Below are 19,120 nucleotides of genomic sequence, written 5' to 3'. Positions count from 1 at the left end.
TGCTTTGCCAGCTGTGAGTGTTTCAGAAACCTTAAACTGCTCCTGGGTGTGAATGTGAGTGAGTGCGTCCCCCTGCGTGCACTGTCTGATGGGATGAGCTCGGACTCCTGTGGCCGTGCATGTGAATAAGAAGAAAGAAAATGAATCACTGAGATATTCTGCTGAATGGTATCAGATGTCCTCCATCTGTATCGCACAAAACCCCGCGCGTCACACAGCTGTTATGTAAGAACATGTTAATACAAAGAGCATAATTCTGTCCTGACCTTGCGACGTCCTCCGTGCCTCTGCCTCCTCCTCTGAACCCACTCCAGTCTAATCTTTTCAGCGTTCTGCAGACCCGCCGAATTTCTGAAACGCTCCCAACTTCCAGAAATGACGTTAGGAGAGAAATCTCTCCCAGATGGTTTAAAACGTCCATCAACAGACTTATGGAAGAATCGAAATATCCACAGACTCCTAATCCCATTTAAGATGTGTGTGGGATTAAAAGTTTTGGCAGGCCCAATCGAAAAACAACCAAAAGCCCTCACAGAGCGAGGTTTCCTGATGCGAATAATGTTGATGATGCAGTTAACTGTGGACACCAACACATTCATAGTCATTTTAGCATTTTATAGCAGCTAGAAATAAAGTTTATGTTTAGGTTATAACTTTTTAATGTCTAAGTTTTGACTCAACCTTTCAACGTGCTGTTAAAGAGCAGGATGCAGTGTCATATACATGTTCACCGTCTAACTCTCTGTCTCAGGGGAAACAGAAGCAGATATGTTTTATTAAATTGTTCATGATCTCTTTCTCTACTGGTTTTTTGGCTGAACAGCTCAGCAGATTATTCATAAATATGAGGAAAAGTTTCAATTAAAAAAAAAAAAAGGCTGAGTCATTTACTGAAACAGCTGATCACTGTAGGTTTTTACCAAACTTCACTCAAACAGTCCATTTACTGGCGACTGTTGATCGTCATGAACGTTGGGTTTTTGGAACAGTTGAGATCTACGGAGGAAAACAATGCGTTAATCATTTATGATACTTTCAGTGCTGATTTGTTCTTTTCGTGATATTTTTTTATTCTTTAAAACGTATTTAAAGGAGCGAGATGCAGTTCGTCTGACAGGATGATTGCACCAGAGCTGTGGATGTGTTTATTGGCCCAGATCAGGTCATCAGACGTTGAACCGGATATTGTTAATTGATGTGTTTGCTCACTGCTGGTGAAGAGGTGTTTAATCCAGGGAAGTCAGATACCCGTAAAATGAGCTCCTGCATCGCTTCCCTCGGTGCGGTTTCTGTGGCTGTCATGATCAGACGGCGAGCCTTAGCAGGAAGTTGAAAAGATCGACACGGATGGCAGCGGGAAAAAGACCACGTGAGTTCACGAGAACAGCAGCAGCTGTCTCTCTCTCTTCCTGTGTCTCCGCTGCCGATCTGTCTGATCTCTTCCTTAAACAGCCAACAGGAACCATCCTCAGGATGAATGCTCTGGTTGGTTAAGAACCCAGTCTGAAGTTTTCCCAAACTGCTGAAGGACACCACGGACAAACCTGTCCACAGACGACCAGGAAGTCCAAGGTCCTTTAAGACTTTGATTGAACTGACTAGTTCTTCTCCAGCTTGTATTTGTGTTCTTCCCAGTAGTTGCACAGCAGCCAGCTGTTAGCGCAGAGGAGTGTTACCGTGTCGGACGAGGTGTCAACACACGCCCTCTGTCCACACTGTGCTCATTCCAGCTGAGAGGACAACACAGAGCAGTGGAGAAAACTGTCCCCACAAGATGAATCTGAGCATCGCTGGTGTCAATAAGTGTCAGACTGAGATGAATGTCATTGTCCGCGGTCAGTTTCATGTGGACTCCGTCTCCGCTGTGGACGGAGACAGAACAGCTGTGTGTGTGTGTGTGTGTTTGCTGCAGCAGTGTGTAGTTCTGGTTGTGTCCACAGCTGTTCTAATCCTAAAAAAAAAAAAAACACATTATTCTTCTTTATTGCTTCACTTGTGCTGGCAGATGATTTCTGTCCTCTGGTCCTGGAGGCAGTGCTGTTGTGCTCCTGGCCGTCAGCTGCACAGACTGACCACAGAGTCTGTTTTCGGGTTGTCGGTGCCGGGAGGTTTATCGATCCTCCGTCCCTGCTCCAGCTGATGCTGATGCGCCGTGGTAGCAGCTGCACTTGTTGCGTGCTTGCTCCAGTGATGCCGTACTTACTCCTGCTCCCGATGATTACACCCGAGTGAAAAATCACGTTGCTCAGGAAGGAGAGACACAGTGTGGTGGGACTTCTCCTCCCTCGGCCTCATTGTTACTCATCTTTTTGAAATCGAAAAAGTGTCAAAAGAGAAAACATAATTCATCTGAGACCCAAATGTCAGGCCCAGCAGAAAGCTGGAAACGATCTTTTGTCGCTCTGACGTCTGAGAGCTCCTCAGGCAGAAGTGTTCCTGTGTTTATCTGCTCAGGTTGGCTGGTTTCAAGAAGAGAAACTGTGGATTTAACCCGTAAATCTGATGCTCAGTCAAACATTTCTACACACCTCAGGGCCAAGTGGTGACCCATGACTTATAACTCTGATCTTTTTAGAACATTTGTTTTAATAAAATAAAATTTGTTTGTTTTCTCTGATCTGTCCAAAGATGCTGTGTTCAGGACTGAACTCAGAGTTCAGCTGAGGCTGATGGGAGTGTTATTAGTTCTGCAGGTATTTGGTCATAAACCAGAATATTGGACAAATTAAAATGTTGCCTGATGGTGGCGCTAGATGAAGAGTTGGAGGAAAATCTGAGTAATTATAGTTTATCCTCAGGGGAACGTGAACGTCTGTACCAAACCTCCTGACAGCCGGTTGTTGTCGGTAGTTGTTGTGAAATTTCAGCCTGGACCAAAATGATCTGACTGAGCCAAACAAAGAGTTTGAAGAATTGTTCAATGAGTTGATGACTTAACTGAATGAAATGAATTAATTAGACGGCGTGAGATGTGGTGGCAGGTCTCTGAAGACCTGAGGTATACATTTACTGTACGGTGTGACCCATTTAAAGGAGCTGACAGGAGGCTGCTGAACATCAGGGAGATTTCAGCATCTTTTCTTTCTGTGTGTTTGTTTTACGTTTTAATTTGACTTTATTCTTTCAGATTTTCACTCTGAGAAAAACGTGTGCTTCAGTTACAGCTTCAGAAGGAAACAGCTGAGATCACTGTCGTGTGCAGTGCAGGATTTGAATAAATTTGTGGTGTGAGTGAAGAGCTCGTGCTTTCTAAATGGTTTGAGGTATCCTAAAATTAACTGTGAGAGGTCCATTATCAGTCTCTATGACCCTCATCAGTGTAATGTTAATGTTTAGCCTAACCAGCAGTAGACCCAGCTCTATAACAGATTAATATTTTGCATGGCTGTGGGAGGTTGAAGGATATTACTGTGGAGATCATTTTAATATAACATGTTAGGCAGAGTGGCCTGTTAAAGGAGTGGGCAGGTGGTAGAAGCAGTGTGATTGAACAATAACCAAACATGTGAAGAGACGCCGCTCGCTGCTGAACAACGGCCAGGGGATTCTGATGCAGAGAGAACAGAGGAGGAAGAACAGGCCTGTTCTTTGGAGAGCTTCGACTCATCTGTTTGTTTGGCCCCGCTCTGGGCGAGCCTGCTGCACTCTCGCTGTATCTTTACCTTCCGGGCATTCAGCTGACACCTCGCATCCAAAGCAAATAATAATAATAGTAATAAGTGGAAGAGCCGGAGCCTGCCATGACAGCGTTTCAGCAGGAGAGCAGGAGCGGAGCAGGATAAAGTCAGAGGATATTTACTTGTTACACTTTATAGTTGAAGTTTAGTTGAATCAGTCTCTCTGGTTTCCATGTTTCCTTCAGAGCAGAAGTCAGTCACACTGGCAGCAGCTGCTTGTTGGTGATCTCCTGCTACGACGCCTCTCGGCTCAGTGTGAGGCAGCGTTTTGACGAATACACGGGAGACGGTGTCAGAGTGTGTTTTCTTCACACACAATCCTGTTCCTGAAGTGTGAGGAAATTTAACATCCTCACAGATCCTCCTTTAAACCGTTGGTCTTTTTTGATTTGACACAGGGTGGTATAATTACTCACCGCCGGTGTTATTGATGTGTGGACATTAGCTGAGGATGTGAGTCTTGTAAATCGAAACTCTCTCAGTCAGCCGTGAGGTTTGCCAGCAAAACTGAAAGCAGCAAAGAGGACGGAGCGTTTTGCTTTCAAAGAACTTTGTCCGGACACTTTCTCCTGCCTCTGGCGTTCTTATCTAACCAACACTGACTTACCACATGTGAGTTCCAGCTCTGGTCGTCCTGCCTCTGACTCTGTGACGTTAGTTTGGCTTCCAGAAACTTACGCTGACTCACACACCTGCTCTCCTGAGATTGCTGAGGCTTCATCTTTATTGGCAGCTTCAGTTTCCTGTCGGGCTGTTTACTGAATCACTCAGAGTGTCTGTGTCTCAGAGTGTCTCAGAGTGTTTGCTTCATGGAGAGCTGCAGCCACACCTGAGTGATGCTGAGGCTTCGCTCATACAAGCAGGAAGAGTTCACAGCGGCAGTGTCTCAGGTTACATGTGGTCGTAGTTGATGTAGACTGAATTACTATGCTATGTTAGCATGCTATGTTAGCATTCATCTCGAAGGCCGGGTGGTTTTTTCAGTTGTTTTAGACGATCAACAAACACAACAAACAACTTTTATTCACATTTATCTTCATGAAGAGGCAGTAAAATGTTTCCAGCAAAGATTTGATGGACGTTTAATCTTTGTTACAGTTTGAATTGTCTTTTCCAGCTGCAGATGCTGTGCATGGCTTTGTGAAATGATTAGTTTCCTTACACGGACTGTTCATAGTCTGGAAAAAGTCCGGGGATCATTTCATTAGATTTCATCTTGTGGGAACCATAAATGTCACAGGAACCGAAACTGCCGCCACCAAAAGTTTGACAGTTGATTTTATAGCAGCACGTCACACGTACTGTACCTGTGGTCACGTAGCCCACATCACTGTACACACACCTGCACCCACACATGTATCAGGACATGTTTCCTCTCCCTGTGGCTCCATATATTCTGTCATGAATATTCAGTGAGCTCAGACGGGCCCCAGATGTAAGCATCAGGCAGAACTGGGCCACATGTGTATAATTGAAGAATTGCATTGAACTTTAAACTTGAATGGCATCTCTGAACCGAAGGTAACGGCGCTGGTTCGAAACAAAAATGATTCCACACGACCACAACTTAAACTGAACGGCTGTGAATTGACACATTTCATCGACTTTTGTCTCGATCACAGTTTGACACCAGCTCATCTGCTCAGTCTCTGTTTTCCTGTGAGTAATTTGTCCATTTCCAATTCAGACCGTTGATCATCGCCTCTTCCTGTCTGCTGCCTCTGATCTCTTTGAGTAAACAGGATTATTGGCTGCGAACTGTTCGCCATCATGACCCGATAATGTGTCTGCAGACCTTTAAGGTGCACGCTGTGGGCATGCATACAGCGCTGTGCACCATTAGCTGGTGTTTTTGCATTGCAGTCTGTGCAGGAATAGAACGCTCTGCTGTGTCTGCCTTTTCTCTCTCCTGCAATTTGTGATTCCAGAGCGAGCCAGAGAAAGACCCCAGGTCTCTGACATGTGCAGCAGTCTAACTATGCACAGTCCATTACTAATGTATCTCCAGTCAGTTATAGTTCTAGGTGACTACCACTGAGAGCTTTCCAGGGATTTCAGAGAGAAACGCCTCTTTTTACCTCTGACATTCACAGACAAATGGTTACGGGTTGTCACTGTCATACAAATTCACAAAACAGAAAAAATTGGAAGTTGTTTTGCGGAGTGTGGTGCAGGCACAAGTGTGGTCCTTATGCAAAAAGCCTGGACTGCAGAGTTTAGCAGTAAGCCTGGCTTCATGAGCCAAAACAAACAATGCATCGTGCAGAGGAGCATGAATGGCTCGGTGATTACTGCTGTCAGCCTGCCTGTCACTCAGAGACCTCAGTCACAGCCATTTCAATTAACAAGGAAGAAAAGAATGTAGTTAGAGTGATGAAGTGCATGTTGAGTGTATTTGGCCTCTGAGCTTCATGTTGGTAAAGAACATCATTTTTTCTGGATTCCTGTTCAGAATCAGGCTTTAATGTAAATGTTTGAGGCTCCACATTGTTCCGGGACGGTTGTATTAGCAGGTCAGAAGAACCTGTCGATCACTGACTCATCACGTCCCTCACAGTTCACACAATCATCAGATCGATTTTATAGTAGTTTAGCTTTTGAATTGATCCTGAAATCACACACTTACCGTCACGGAGGTCTGTGGTTTGTCAGCGCTGCTTTCACGCCCCCAGAGTCCACCTGGACACAGAGACCTGTGTTCAGGTGGACTCTGTCTCTGTCCTGTTGGTTCAGTTTTACTTAGTCCAAAGTTTGACCAGCAAGTTTCAAAAATCAAGGGAAATCCACACATACACCAGCTCTGAGCATTTTTAATTGTCCATGATTAAATGAACAGATTCTTCTGTTTCTACAGACGTGACACTGACCACTAACGTCATAAACACGACGTGATATTTTAGTGTCTGTGATGCGGTTTTGTCAGTTTTCTCTTTTGTGTAAAGGTTAAATTCTGCAGGAAACATTTCAGATCCCACTGATCTACGTTCTAAACATGAAGAACATGGCGTCTGTAATAAAGGCCAAACATTCAGAGTAACAGTGATGATGTAAACATGTGAACCTGAATAAAAACTCTCTATGATACGAGCCCCTGGAAAATCCGCACTCGAATCCCCGTCCCCGTTTATCTGAAGGCTGATTCAGAGTCGCTGCAGCTTCTGTGCAATTTTCACAAGTTTGGTCAAAGCAAAGTCCTGAAGAGGAGTTCAGTTCGCTTCCATGTGACACTGAGTGCTCTCAAGTTGGCACAGCAATTATTCGCTGTGAAATGAAGAGTATGCTCATTTCTCTCCGCTCTTCTCCTCCTTCTCTCTGCGTTTATTCACAGATCTGCACACCGGCGTCGCACAGACTGTGTTCTCTTTTTAAAAGCAGTGGACCATCTGTGTCTGTGTGTGTTCTGCTTTTCTCTGCTTTCTGTCTGAAGACTCAAACTTTCCACTCTCATCGGTTTATCTTTCCCCTCAGCTCTTCACTGCTCTCCTCCCACGTCTCAGCAGGAAACTCGCTCCATTCCTCTCTGATTGTTCAGGTCAGTAGGGAGGGAATGGCAGGGCACGATGCTGCTGAGTGATGGTGATGACATCCTGCACGGATGAAAGAGGACAAAAGCTGCCACTCGTCTTGGAGGAACAGTTGTACCATATGTCCACACACAGCTGCTTAGCCACTATGACAGTTTACATCTGAAGCAACTGGCTGTGAAGATAAAGTCAGTATGAACTGTGGATTTCACACCAGAGCGACAAGCGCTGAGAAAATAAAAGATGCAGAAAATCTCTGTTAAAATACGCAGAACTTTAACAGAAGATTTTGAGGTCACAGTGAAGTTTAACATCGGTTTCTCATTTGTTTTAGAGAAACAGCTCATATCACGTCTCTGTGCTGCATTTGGACCATTTGGCAAAGTTTTTTGTGGTTTTACTCTGAAGTTCCTCTGATGATCACTTCCCTGAGAGGTTTCGTATCACTACAACAGCATCGTGCTTCTTCTTCTCCTGCCTCTGAGAGGAAACAGTCCTTCTTCTCATCGTGTTTGTCATGAAAACACAAACTGTTCATTTTATGGAAAAGAACGAGTGTTGAGAGGAGGACACGTCGTGTTTTATCAGAGGAGGCTGAGCACTGCGGAGACATGAAGACAAACCACAGATCGTCTGTTTGCTGAAGTCAAACCCACTTAACACAGCTATGCACTGTGTGTGTGTGTGTGTGTGTGTGTGTGTTTGTGTGTGTGTGGCTTCTGTGCTGATTGAAGCAGCAAGTGGTAGATTAACAGAAATGATACACTGATGAATGTGTGTGTGGGCATATCTGTGTGTGACTGTGTGACGGTGTGTGTGTGTGACGGTGTGTGTGTGTGACGGTGTGATGGTGTGTGGCAGTAAATAGCTCAGAATTACTGCTTTTGTTGCCACGCAGGGAAACATGGGGAAACCCAGGTAACATGGGTAACGCTTCCTTTTTACGTGTGTGTGTGTGTGTGTGTGTGTGTGTGTGTGTGTGTGTGTGTGTGTCCCTGCATACCTCAGTTTGTGAGTTAATCACAAAAGAAGCCGCTCATCAAACTCTAACGTACTCTAACACGCTGAGTGTGTGGGATCTGTCAGGACCAGGATGAATCCACATCCTGTGGCTGTGACGACGCTGTTGAAAACACCTTATACACACTTAGAGATGATTTGATCTGAGCTGAGCATCAGTGCTGCCATTATCAGCCAGGCTGTGTAATTTACCTCAATTATATGGCTGTTGTTCAGTGCGGCTTTGGCCAGGGACAAATAATGAAGTGGTGAGATTTATTCCGTACGGAGATTTTAATAACAGCCGTAGTTATTACTGTTGTTCTGCCTCCCAGTTTGACACTCGGGGCCGACGTGCTGCATGACTGCTGATCAATCATCAAATATCCTGCTAATTAAGAACTCCTTATTAAAGCGCTTATTAAAAATGGATTAGGTGATATTTTTTCCCCCTCTGGGGTTTGTCATGACAGAGTGACCGCGTCTCAGCGGCTCTGCTGTCGCCTTCAGGCATGAACCGTTCGTACGGACGAAAGAAGAGATTTACGAAGCATGTGTTTTTTTTTTTTTTAGATAAAATACAACACTGATAACTTATAATCTATTATTACACAAAACCAGTGGTTTGTCATTATGACATGACCATAAATTGGCCAACTCTGAAGGTCTTATCAAACAATACAAAATCAAATAGAAAAGCACAGGTCTGTACCTGTTTGGATTTTTACCAAATAATCATTTTCAATCACGAACCAATCGAAAGACAAATCTATTATATACTTATTTTCTACCATCAAAATAAAACACAACAAAAATGTGAAATGGCCTGAAAAAAAAAAATCAATGTTTTCTTTCGTTTGGAAGAGCCGCCATTTCACCTTCAAAATAAGAGCTCTGACCTTCACTGTGTAATTAAAGGGAAATACCAATGAAAGGAATAAACTTGAAAAACAACAAATTCCTGAGTATACAGGCCCAGACTGAGGCCACTCACTGAATGTTTTCAGAGGGAGGCAGAACAGACTGAGGTTGTTTCCTGTTTTCATCGCGTATGTTTGGTCACGTGCGACAGAAACGAGACCTGTAAAGTGTTCAACGCAAAAGAAAAGACGCCAATAAATTTTCCTAAATGGTACCAACATTCTTTACTGGCACAGGAGCGCCTCTAAAACCACCACGAACTCACTCGTTTAAAGAGCTCATTAAACATCTCGTTAACACAGGCATTTCAGGTTTTACGTCTCCTGAGAAACCGTTGAACAATGATCTGTCCTGGAATGACCTGGGAAGTCCTGGAGACCGTTTTTTAAAGGACATTTTCAACAGAGGATAATTCAGGTCCTCTTCCTACACCCTCTGTTGCTAGGCGATAGAACTTTAACCCCTTCCCCCGTGGTGAGGGTTAAAAGGGGGAGAGGTGACCTTTCGATAAAATGACAACGCAACCTTTCAGGGAAGGAGCAGCGCGAGGAGATGGAGCATGAACACAAGATTTATCTTTGTTTCCTGCTTTTGTAATAATTAGAATTATTACAAAGAATAATTCAGTTTAACGGAAAATGGTCAAATCACAACGGAGACAAACGTTCACACGTTTTTATGACAACGGGAATGTGAGTCCTCACAACTAAATACTAACAGAACAGCATACAGGTAAAATAAAAAAAGCAAAATAAGCACAAAAAATAAAGAGCAAAGCCAAAAGTAAAGCAAACATTAGTGCCACAGCAGCTTCCTCTGTCAGCTTCTCTGGAGCTGTTATAATATACAGCATTGTAAATGACTGATGTAATATGATAGGTATTGAATTTTAAAACCAATTTTCTTTGCTGTGAGCTTTTCTGTTTTCACTGCACCACTCAGAACTCAAATGTATGAAAAACCCTACGGCTTTATTGGATCTTATCTCATACACTGATCTAGTTCTTGTACTATGTTGTTTTGTTTTTCCAGTTGTATTGCAGGTGCAGAAATTGCTCTGTGTTCCTCTGGAGTCTTTGTTGATGGTTTCTGTAAAATGTCCGTCTTTAAAGAAGCTCTTCCTTTTTCTCTCACTGGCATCAGGTGAAATTTCGCGCTGATGTTTCTGTGCGTTCAGGAATCTGCAGCTCAGGCTAATGGTTTTGGATTATTTGATATGAGCCGGGAATCCGAGGGGAATCCGAGGGGAATCGAGGGGCTCAGAGCTCACAGCGTTTGGATTTTTTGGTTTAACGACGTGTTTGAGCACCTGGACTGTGAAATAAATAGAGAAGACGTTGTACCTGCGAGGACGATGCATGACAAGCAGTGTTGTTATCTTCCTTCTGTTAGATGGACTGACACATCTGGGTCAGACCACTGTACAACTCTCTGTAGTCATACAAACAGATGAATTAGATATTATTGGCCTGGCAAGTGCAATTCATCATTTCCATTTCACAAGGTTTTCATCATTATATGTCTGTGTAGTAGAACAGACATCAGGCATCAATCATGTGCCCCAAAGGCTGTTTGTCACTTCTGACATGTGTCATTGATCCATCACTCACTCAGGCTCACACACACACACACACACACACACACACCAATACAAAGAACCCAGAGGACCACAGAGATTTTCTCCACTGACTGAACAAGCTCATCGTTGTCTGTCATCTTCAGCCTTTCACTGCAGCTCCGGCTTCTTATTGACCTTCACAGACGGGAAACCCAGTAAATATCTGCTCGTCTTCCCACTTTCTTACTGAGAACATGTTATTACATTTATTCACAGTGTAAATGACACTCGTGTTCTACAGAAATCTAATGGACGTACACATGTACACGCACGCCCATAAATGGACATACAAATATACAAACAACATGTAATGTACATAATTTATTCATAAGGGCTCTTATGATTTCATGCAGTTCACACACACACACACACACACACACACACACACACACACACACACACACACACACACACGCACATACATATGTAAAATACTCATGACACTGGCCTAGTTTTACATATTTGCACATTGGGTCTGAGAACGTTCTGTAGAGACTGAATCCACGTGAAAAGCTCCAGACTGGTGGGCATTAATGGATCAAGGTTCATACGACCACGAGCCACAAGTGGAGCGTACTGGCTCTCAGTTCACGTGTTTCCTGCGTATCAGTGTCACAGGTGACCTTTACCTGCAGGCTCATTTACAGTGTGTGTTTGGTTTAAATAACACGGGGATCACTGATCATGTGCTGCCGCTGCTAACATGACAGTCGTTATCGTTTGTCGTGTTACAGTAATTTACTGCACCTGGATGAGTCAGGCCCGTGGCGGGAGCGTGGAATGTGTCTGTAGAGTAACTGAGATGGTTTTTTCATGCGTCTGTTCTCTGCGTGAGGTAGAACGAGTTCGGAGGCAGAAAGTCTTTGAATAGGAAAACATCTCTGAATCAACAAGCACACACACACACACACACACACACACACACACCACTCCTTTGTACTGATCCGTTCCTATTCACAGAATGGTAACAGCCATTTCCTAAATGTCTGATTTGAATGAACTGTTCTTTTTATTCTTCAACAAAACCACGTCTGAACTCCCACGTCGCCCAGCAGGAAAAAAGATAGACAAAAGACAAAAAGACAGTGTCTTCACTCTGTTAGCGCTAACGATTTTAGCTAATGAGTGTTCTTCCCTCAGGTTAGTGAAACTAACCCCCCCCCCCCCCACACACACACCCTTAACAGTAATTTAATTAAGTAGCAACAAGCAGCCACATAATCAGAAATCACGCCTCCTCTTCCACATCCCTCCATTTTATTTTGTCAGGAATCTGCATTAGGTTCTGAAGTACACAAAGCCTTTTGCCTGTGAGATAAATTAACCAATAATTAAAAAAATAACATCAGCAGCTGCATTTTGGGTTGGTTTATGTGTCCGAGTGAACACGACTGGCTGTGTGTTCAGGTGGGAAGCCGGTGAGGGATCATGTCCTTGTCAGTGCCATAGTGGTTTCTGCTGGATGACCAAGAAGCCTGAAGCCTAAACCTCCCATCGTGTCCTGCCCTCCCTGGAAAGCTTATTTCAGTCGGGTCCACAAAAGCAGCTGGTGACACTGTGTGTCATGGAGATAACACATGATCCGTGTGCAGCTCAACAGTTAGCGGTCAGCTCACAGGGATTTAGGCAGTCCAGTTTGGACACAGCCTGGTTCCTCATCTTTGAGTTATTGCCACATTTTGGATTTTTTTTTCAGTGAGTCTCACGGTTCTGATGAAGCAGGAGTAAAAGCTAAAGCTGGGCCTGTGTCACAGTCAGAGGCTGTGAGCTGATATTTACCATGTTTCATCAACCAACTTTTCTAGCCCGAGTAGCTAATAACATCTGAGTCAGTGATTCTCTACTGTATCTGCCCAACATATTTAAAGCCAACTTCACATCAGTGTTGACTCTACTGAAGCTCCATCCACCCTCCACCCTCCACCCTCCACCCTCCACATGCTGCACTGAGGTCAGTCATCAGAGTAAAGCAGTGGCTGCTTTAAATGCACCACATGCAAATCCACATTTGACCATTAAAAGCCACTGATTGCAGCTTTAATGCAGCTTAATGCAACATACTGAACGTCTTTATTCTGCTCTGATGGCTCCCAGCTCCTGCGTCGGCCTTACAGGTGTTCAGCAGTGCCCCCAACGTATTTCTGTCACAGACATTTACACTGAAGACAACATTATTATTTTACTCCTGCTCTCTCTCTCACACACACACAGACACACACGCACGCACACACACACACACATGCATGAGTCATGCAAATGAAAGAAAATTACTGTGTTCATTACTGAACATCACTAAATGAAGTGCTGCTGTGGCAGACAAGTGAATCCAGGGATGACCAGAAATGGCCTGGATAAAATGGACATAGCTGAGTGTGTGTGTGTGTGTGTGTGTGTGTGTGTGTGTGTGTGTGTGTGTGTGTGTGTGTGTGTGTGTGTGTGTGTGTGTGTGTGTGTGTGTGTTTATTCTCTCTCCCTCCCCTCTCCCGTCTCACACCCTGTGTCGCACATTCACACATGTACTGAGTCTCCAGACAAAATGAAGGCACTTAAAGCCAGAAAGTGCGTTTCAGCCTCGGAGAAGTTTCCTTGATTTGACGGCGTCGTGCGTTAGAAACCTGATGGATGTCGCAGCGTGCTGCTGCAGAATCAGGTTAATGAGGTTGATCTGTAGAAGTTGCTGGAATGGTGCAATCTCCTGAAAACTGTCAGTCACTCAGTAATCTCAGTGTCATCAGACTGAGATTGCATCAGGCCTTTCAATGCTAAAACCTGGTCACTGTGAAAAAATAATCTCAAATATAAAACCCTTTATTCGAATTTTAAGGTCAAGTGACAGTTTCCGCTGAAAACATTACGACACATAAACTCTCCAGTTATCAGATTTTTCCTGTCGCTCTTATTTTTAATTTTTAATTCAAACACAATTAAGCTTTTACCGAGAAGTAAATTATCAGCATTTATGGTTTTCCATGCAACAACATGTCTTCAGGCATGTCTGTTTAGTGTTGTTGGAAATGAATTGGCTATGAATGAATTAGCATGCTAATCAGTTGATAATTATCACTTTTTGTGACAAGAAGGAATAATTTGTGTCTTTGATTGGCTTTTTTTTGCCGCGGGTGAAATGCAGCATTAGGATTCATGGTGGAGATCGGGCAGTGGAAGTTAAACCCTGCGTGTGAGTGCCAACGCTGTGTCTCATTAATGTATTTCCTCTGACAATCACACCGCAGCGCTCGATAATCACAGCCTGTAAACCAGTGTGCTTGTTTGTGTGTTTGTGTTAGTGGCGTGTGATGATTATGTTGACATACACTGGGTTTGTATGGAAGGGTGAAGGTTTTCAGAAGCAGGGGCAGCGATATGAAGTCATCGGGGTGGGGTTCATCAGCTTCATCCTGCATTGGAGAACGCTGGATCCAGGCATTCGCAAGGTTTTCAGCTTGACATGTGCTACATACCTAAACCATGTTCCAGACCAGATACACACCGTCGTGGTGTGGCAGTGCCTCGGTGAGCAGGACAGTTTTCCTGTCACGCTGCACTCGTTGCCCTGGCCTCTAAATTCCCCAGATCTCAAGCCAATCGAGCATCTGTGGGATGTGCTGGAACATCAAGTCCGATTCTCAGCGGCTTCACTTGGCAGCTTACAGGCTGACGTTATGATGCCAGATACCACAGGGCACCTTCAGAGGTCTGTGTGCCGGCAGGACCTGCAGTACATCAGGCAGGTGGTCATAATGTTTTGACTTGTCAGTGAGTAAAACCAAAAGAAAAACATCACTTATAATTCCAGGATGTGTTTATTCATATGGAAAATCTGTGGAAATTGTGAACAGAAGAAATTTTCTGTTTTTATCTGACAAAGCAAAGTGCTTCAAAGTTCCCAGTAAAAACTACAATAGAAAACGATTGATGTGGCACATGGAGCAAACAATGCTGTTTTTCCTCCAGGCTGACAAACAAGGGCCAGCTGTTTCTCTTTACTCTGGGAAAAGTGATGGAGACATGTCCTCACCATTCCCAGTGGAAATTACACCTTTGCTAGCAGGTGTGTACACTGACACCAACATGTGCAGCTGCTGGTTGCTTCAGACATGAAAGTCATCTCACATACCGGCTTCATCCCTGATGATGCTAATCAAGTTTATCTAGTATGATTCATGTAAATGTTTGTAAATGTGTATTTTAACGTGTACAGCACACTGTACGCACATGCATGCACAGACACCTAAGCAGAAACACACACACGTTTGCATACACACCCTCCACATGTCTGTCTGTAGGCCTAGAGTGTGTTTATAATTGGCCACATGATAGTTGGAAAAGCATGAAAATGAAAGAAAATTATACTTCACCAGCGTGACGTCCTCTGCAGGAAGGCAAAATGGAGATGTGCAGAAAGCTCCGATGAACCAGGGACGGCTGCTCAGACTGAAAACTGGCAATTTTCTGAACTCACATGTTGAGTTTCCATCTTTTCTCACTCATTTTTTAAAATCCTTTTCTGATACATTTCTAGAAGTGGAACACTTATAGAAAACACAGTGATATCTTTTTTTTTTTATTATTATCAGGAAAATCATGAATTCGAAGAAGCGAAAAGGAAGAAAATCCATCTGCTGCACATCTCGCTGGAAGCTGATAGAAATGGAGACCTTTATCTGTTGTTATCCGAAAACATTTTTTATCAGCACTGTCCAGGTATCTGGGACAATGCTGTGACACAATGACAAGCATCTCAGCTAATGGACACACACACCGCGGGCTGAGTGTCAGAGACGCTGCAGGGTGACACACACAGCTCAGCCTGGTCCATTGGCTTTATGAGTGAAGAGCTTTATCAAACCAGACACTCTCTGGATGAAAAGTGAAGGATGGAGCAGCTTTTCTTGTTCAGTGTTGATGAAAAGAAATGATGGTGTTGACGGTGTCGCAGGGATCCTGTCAGTCGTCCAGGCATCACACCGGGCTGCTCTTATTAAGAGAAATGATCAAGGAGAAAAGCTGTTGCTGTGATTGGTCATTTCCCATTTTCTATACGACGGCTGCTTTCACTTCCTGCTGCGATGTTGCTTTGACTTAAATAAAAAATACTTCCGGTGCTTAACCTGTGCAGGGTTTCAGCTGACAGTCGTTGTCAGTTAATGAGACAGTTGTGTCAAACCCCTAAACCCACAGATATTCAGTGATATAAAAAGCCTCACATTGGTGACTGGGTCTGATAGAAACATGGGCAGCACGGTGGTGCAGTGGTTAGCACTGTCGCCTCACAGCAAGAGGGTTCCAGGTTCGAAACCCGGTCTGGACCCTTCTGTGTGGAGTAAAAAATCACCCAAATTTCCCCAAGGGACCTCCCAAAGGGATTAATAAAGTATATTCTATTCTAAAGTATATTCTATTCTAAACATGATTAATCAGCTTCAGTGGTTTGTTTGAGTTCTGTGTCTCTGCATTAGCTGTTCTGCTCACAGGTCGTATTATATTTTATTCTTTAAGCCATAATTCCTCTGCTTTCTCTTTTTGTAAAAAGAATCAGCCTGGTGTGCGTTTGGATGTTAGTTGCCCACATTTCCAAGGCTGTTGTCTGAGTAGATGGAAATTATTCGTTCCTCTTTCCTCCTCCACCCTCTGATCCAGCCGTGAGACTGAGGTGGTTCTACATGTTCCCTGAGTCACACCCACATCAGAGGGATCAGATCCCTGAGCCTTTTGGTCACAATCCTCATGACATTATTCTCTTCCCACGTTCTATGTCGAGCTGTGAGTGGGAGGAGACGCTGGTTCTTAATTTTCCCCTACAAACAGGAGAAAACAGGAGTCTCCTGTATAATTTAATATTACTCTTAAGTTATTGACATCAGTGTCAGTCATGTCTGACAAATCCTGCTTTTTTTTCAGTCAGTCAGTGGCCAGGTGAAGCTTTCCAAATTCTATAAGCCGCTGGTGTGAAGAAGAAGCCTGTCAGAGCAAAACCCTGCAACAGGACTGTTGAACTCATCCAAAACTGAAAACTGATCAGGTTTCTAAGTGGAATCTGTAGCTTCAGCTCTGGGGCAACCAGCAGGCTCTGAAGCTGTGAAGGAGGAGGTCTCTCACCACAGAGCTTGTTGCAGCTGTAGTTAACTTCTGTCCTACAGTTTTTATATCCACAGGCTTATACCTTCTTTTTCTTTTTTCCTAACAGTTGTTTATATTTTGTACTGATTCAGTCAGAGGAGTTTCAGGTCTGTGTGTTTGGATGTGAGTACACAAACATTTTGTTTATATTTCCAAGGTTTTAGTCACAGGAGATGCAAATTATTCATTATATCTGCTCTTATCTGTAAATAATATTATCCTCTTGCACTGGTGTTTTGATGCCAGCTGCTTTTTATTGGCTTTGTACCTGTGCTCTGCACAGTGACAGTAAAGGTGGATCTAATCTAATCTAAAACAGTGAGAGTGAGGTGTCAGTGGAAGTGAACAGTACCAACACAGAGTATGATACAGAACCCCAGACCCTAAAATCACTCTGTTCCATTTCACCTCCAAATACGTCAAATCAAAGAAGCTTAAGATGCTTTAACTCCCGTTTCACTGTCTTTAAGGTCAAATATCCGCCGGCACTCACACTGATATTACTGCTTCATGTTTAATCAATGGATCATGTTCAAACCTGGAGTCCCTGCATGGTTTCTAATAAGGAAACCATTTGAATTTCAAGAAACAAATGATTAATGATTCAGGTTTTTTAAAATGTCTTAATTCCATCCAGGTCACCGATGATAACACGGCTACAAGCAGTGACTGATGAGATGTTATGCGTTTCATTTGCTCATCCATAAATCACGTTGACGCCTCACCTTAATGGGGTACAGTCACTCTGCCTTTGTTCATGTGGTACAGTTGCTTGCAGGTTCAGTTTTCACTCTCCAGAAGCTTTTGTACTCATGTACAGTGTAACTGTAATGAAGCGAAACCTTTATTGTAAAGATGCTCAGTCGCACTGATTCCTCTGGGAGTTTCCTGAAGCAGACTCTACACAGAATGGATGAGGATAAACTAACAAACTAACAAGCCCCAGCTTTGGGGGACAAAAGGTGCCAAATGGGAGCAGAGGGAATTCTTAAACCTGAACGCCTGCTCTCTTTACCATTTCAGTTTGTGAGAGTCTGACCTTTTTTCCCTCCTTGTCTGTCCCAGCTGAATCCGCCGGGCCTGCTGACTATGCCCCGGAGCCCCACCTCCAGTGAGGATGAGATGGCTCAGAGCTTTTCAGACTATTCCGACGACTGTGCTTCTGACAGCTCCCGCGAAGAAACCATTTACGAGACCATAAGGGCCACCGCCAAGCCATCGCAGCACCACATGGACGACATTCACACGAACTCACTGGTCATCCGTGTCGTCATCCCTGACCTGCAGCAGACGGTGAGTATCTGTGAGGGATGGGGGACAGGGGAGGGTGGGGATATTAACACGTTAGTGTGAAATAGGAACTAGATTTGTTTTCAGAGTTGACATCTGCAAATTGATTATCCTGCCTTCTCGTTGAGATCCACTGGAGGATTAGTGATGCTGTATTTGACACTCACGTCTTTATTTACGTTCTAAAAACCTTTTTTTTTTTTTGGAAGCTGGTACAACGTAAACTCAAGCACCACAGTGTATTGTTGATGTAGTAAAGCTGCTGGAAAGGCTCATGCTGCAGTGCCCTCTGTGGCATTTCAGCTGTGGGTTAGAATCAGTGTCACTGTGCATTAAACAAACAGGTATATTTTAAAAAAATGTCCATACACTGGAATCTGAGTGTAAAAAAAAAAGATGAATCTCCAGATGTTAAAGGTTTTTGCATTGACCCATATGTTTTCCCATGCACTGCGCTCTGCCCACTCAAACTACAAGTTCACTCGCATCTCGGAAAAGTGTTTATTTTTAACTGCCCTTAGATGTGCTTATTAGCACTTCTTTACTTAGTCTTCGAGACCCACATTTTAAAATTTTATAAAAAAAAAAAAAAAAGCTCAGAGAGAGAGACATACAGCAGCGAGGCCTTCTACTGAGATCTAACAAATTTGCATGTACTCAGGCAGAAATGAGGGAAAGATGCAAAGAGATTCGACCAGTGTACAAACAGGACCATCAGTTCCATTCTTATTTTAATTTCAATAAAGATACTCATAAGCAGGACCGAGGTTTTGTTTGGTATTATGAGAACCTTTCTTCTATGATGTAATGTCATGTATAAATAGTGTGGCAAGATTTACCTTTTATACAAGTGAATGCTTTCAGAGGAAGCATGCGTTCTGGTTATCTGCCGCTGAAACCTGCTTGAAGCTGCCTGTGGTTTTTAAATCGGCTCGTTGCAGTAACCTCTCAGTCCTTCCTGATTTGAAATT

The 19,120-nt window shown here is 43.6% G+C and overlaps 1 protein-coding gene across 1 annotated transcript in view; it reads left to right on the top strand.

Moving 5' to 3' along the window:
• The window catches only part of LOC121184311 (SH3 and multiple ankyrin repeat domains protein 2-like), a 149,420-nt gene that overhangs the window by 19,252 nt on the left and 111,048 nt on the right, over positions 1 to 19,120 (top strand). The window contains exon 2 of the mRNA XM_041041920.1: positions 17,925 to 18,152. Coding sequence (XP_040897854.1) covers positions 17,949 to 18,152 — 204 coding nt within the window. The 5' untranslated portion in view covers positions 17,925 to 17,948. The remainder of the gene's footprint in view (positions 1 to 17,924; positions 18,153 to 19,120) is intronic.

The sequence above is a fragment of the Toxotes jaculatrix genome, chromosome 1, assembly GCF_017976425.1.
Source record: "Toxotes jaculatrix isolate fToxJac2 chromosome 1, fToxJac2.pri, whole genome shotgun sequence".
NCBI classification, from domain to species: domain Eukaryota; kingdom Metazoa; phylum Chordata; class Actinopteri; family Toxotidae; genus Toxotes; species Toxotes jaculatrix.
The sequence above is the reverse complement of the archived record's forward strand: the minus strand, read 5'-3'. Positions and strand labels throughout refer to the sequence as shown.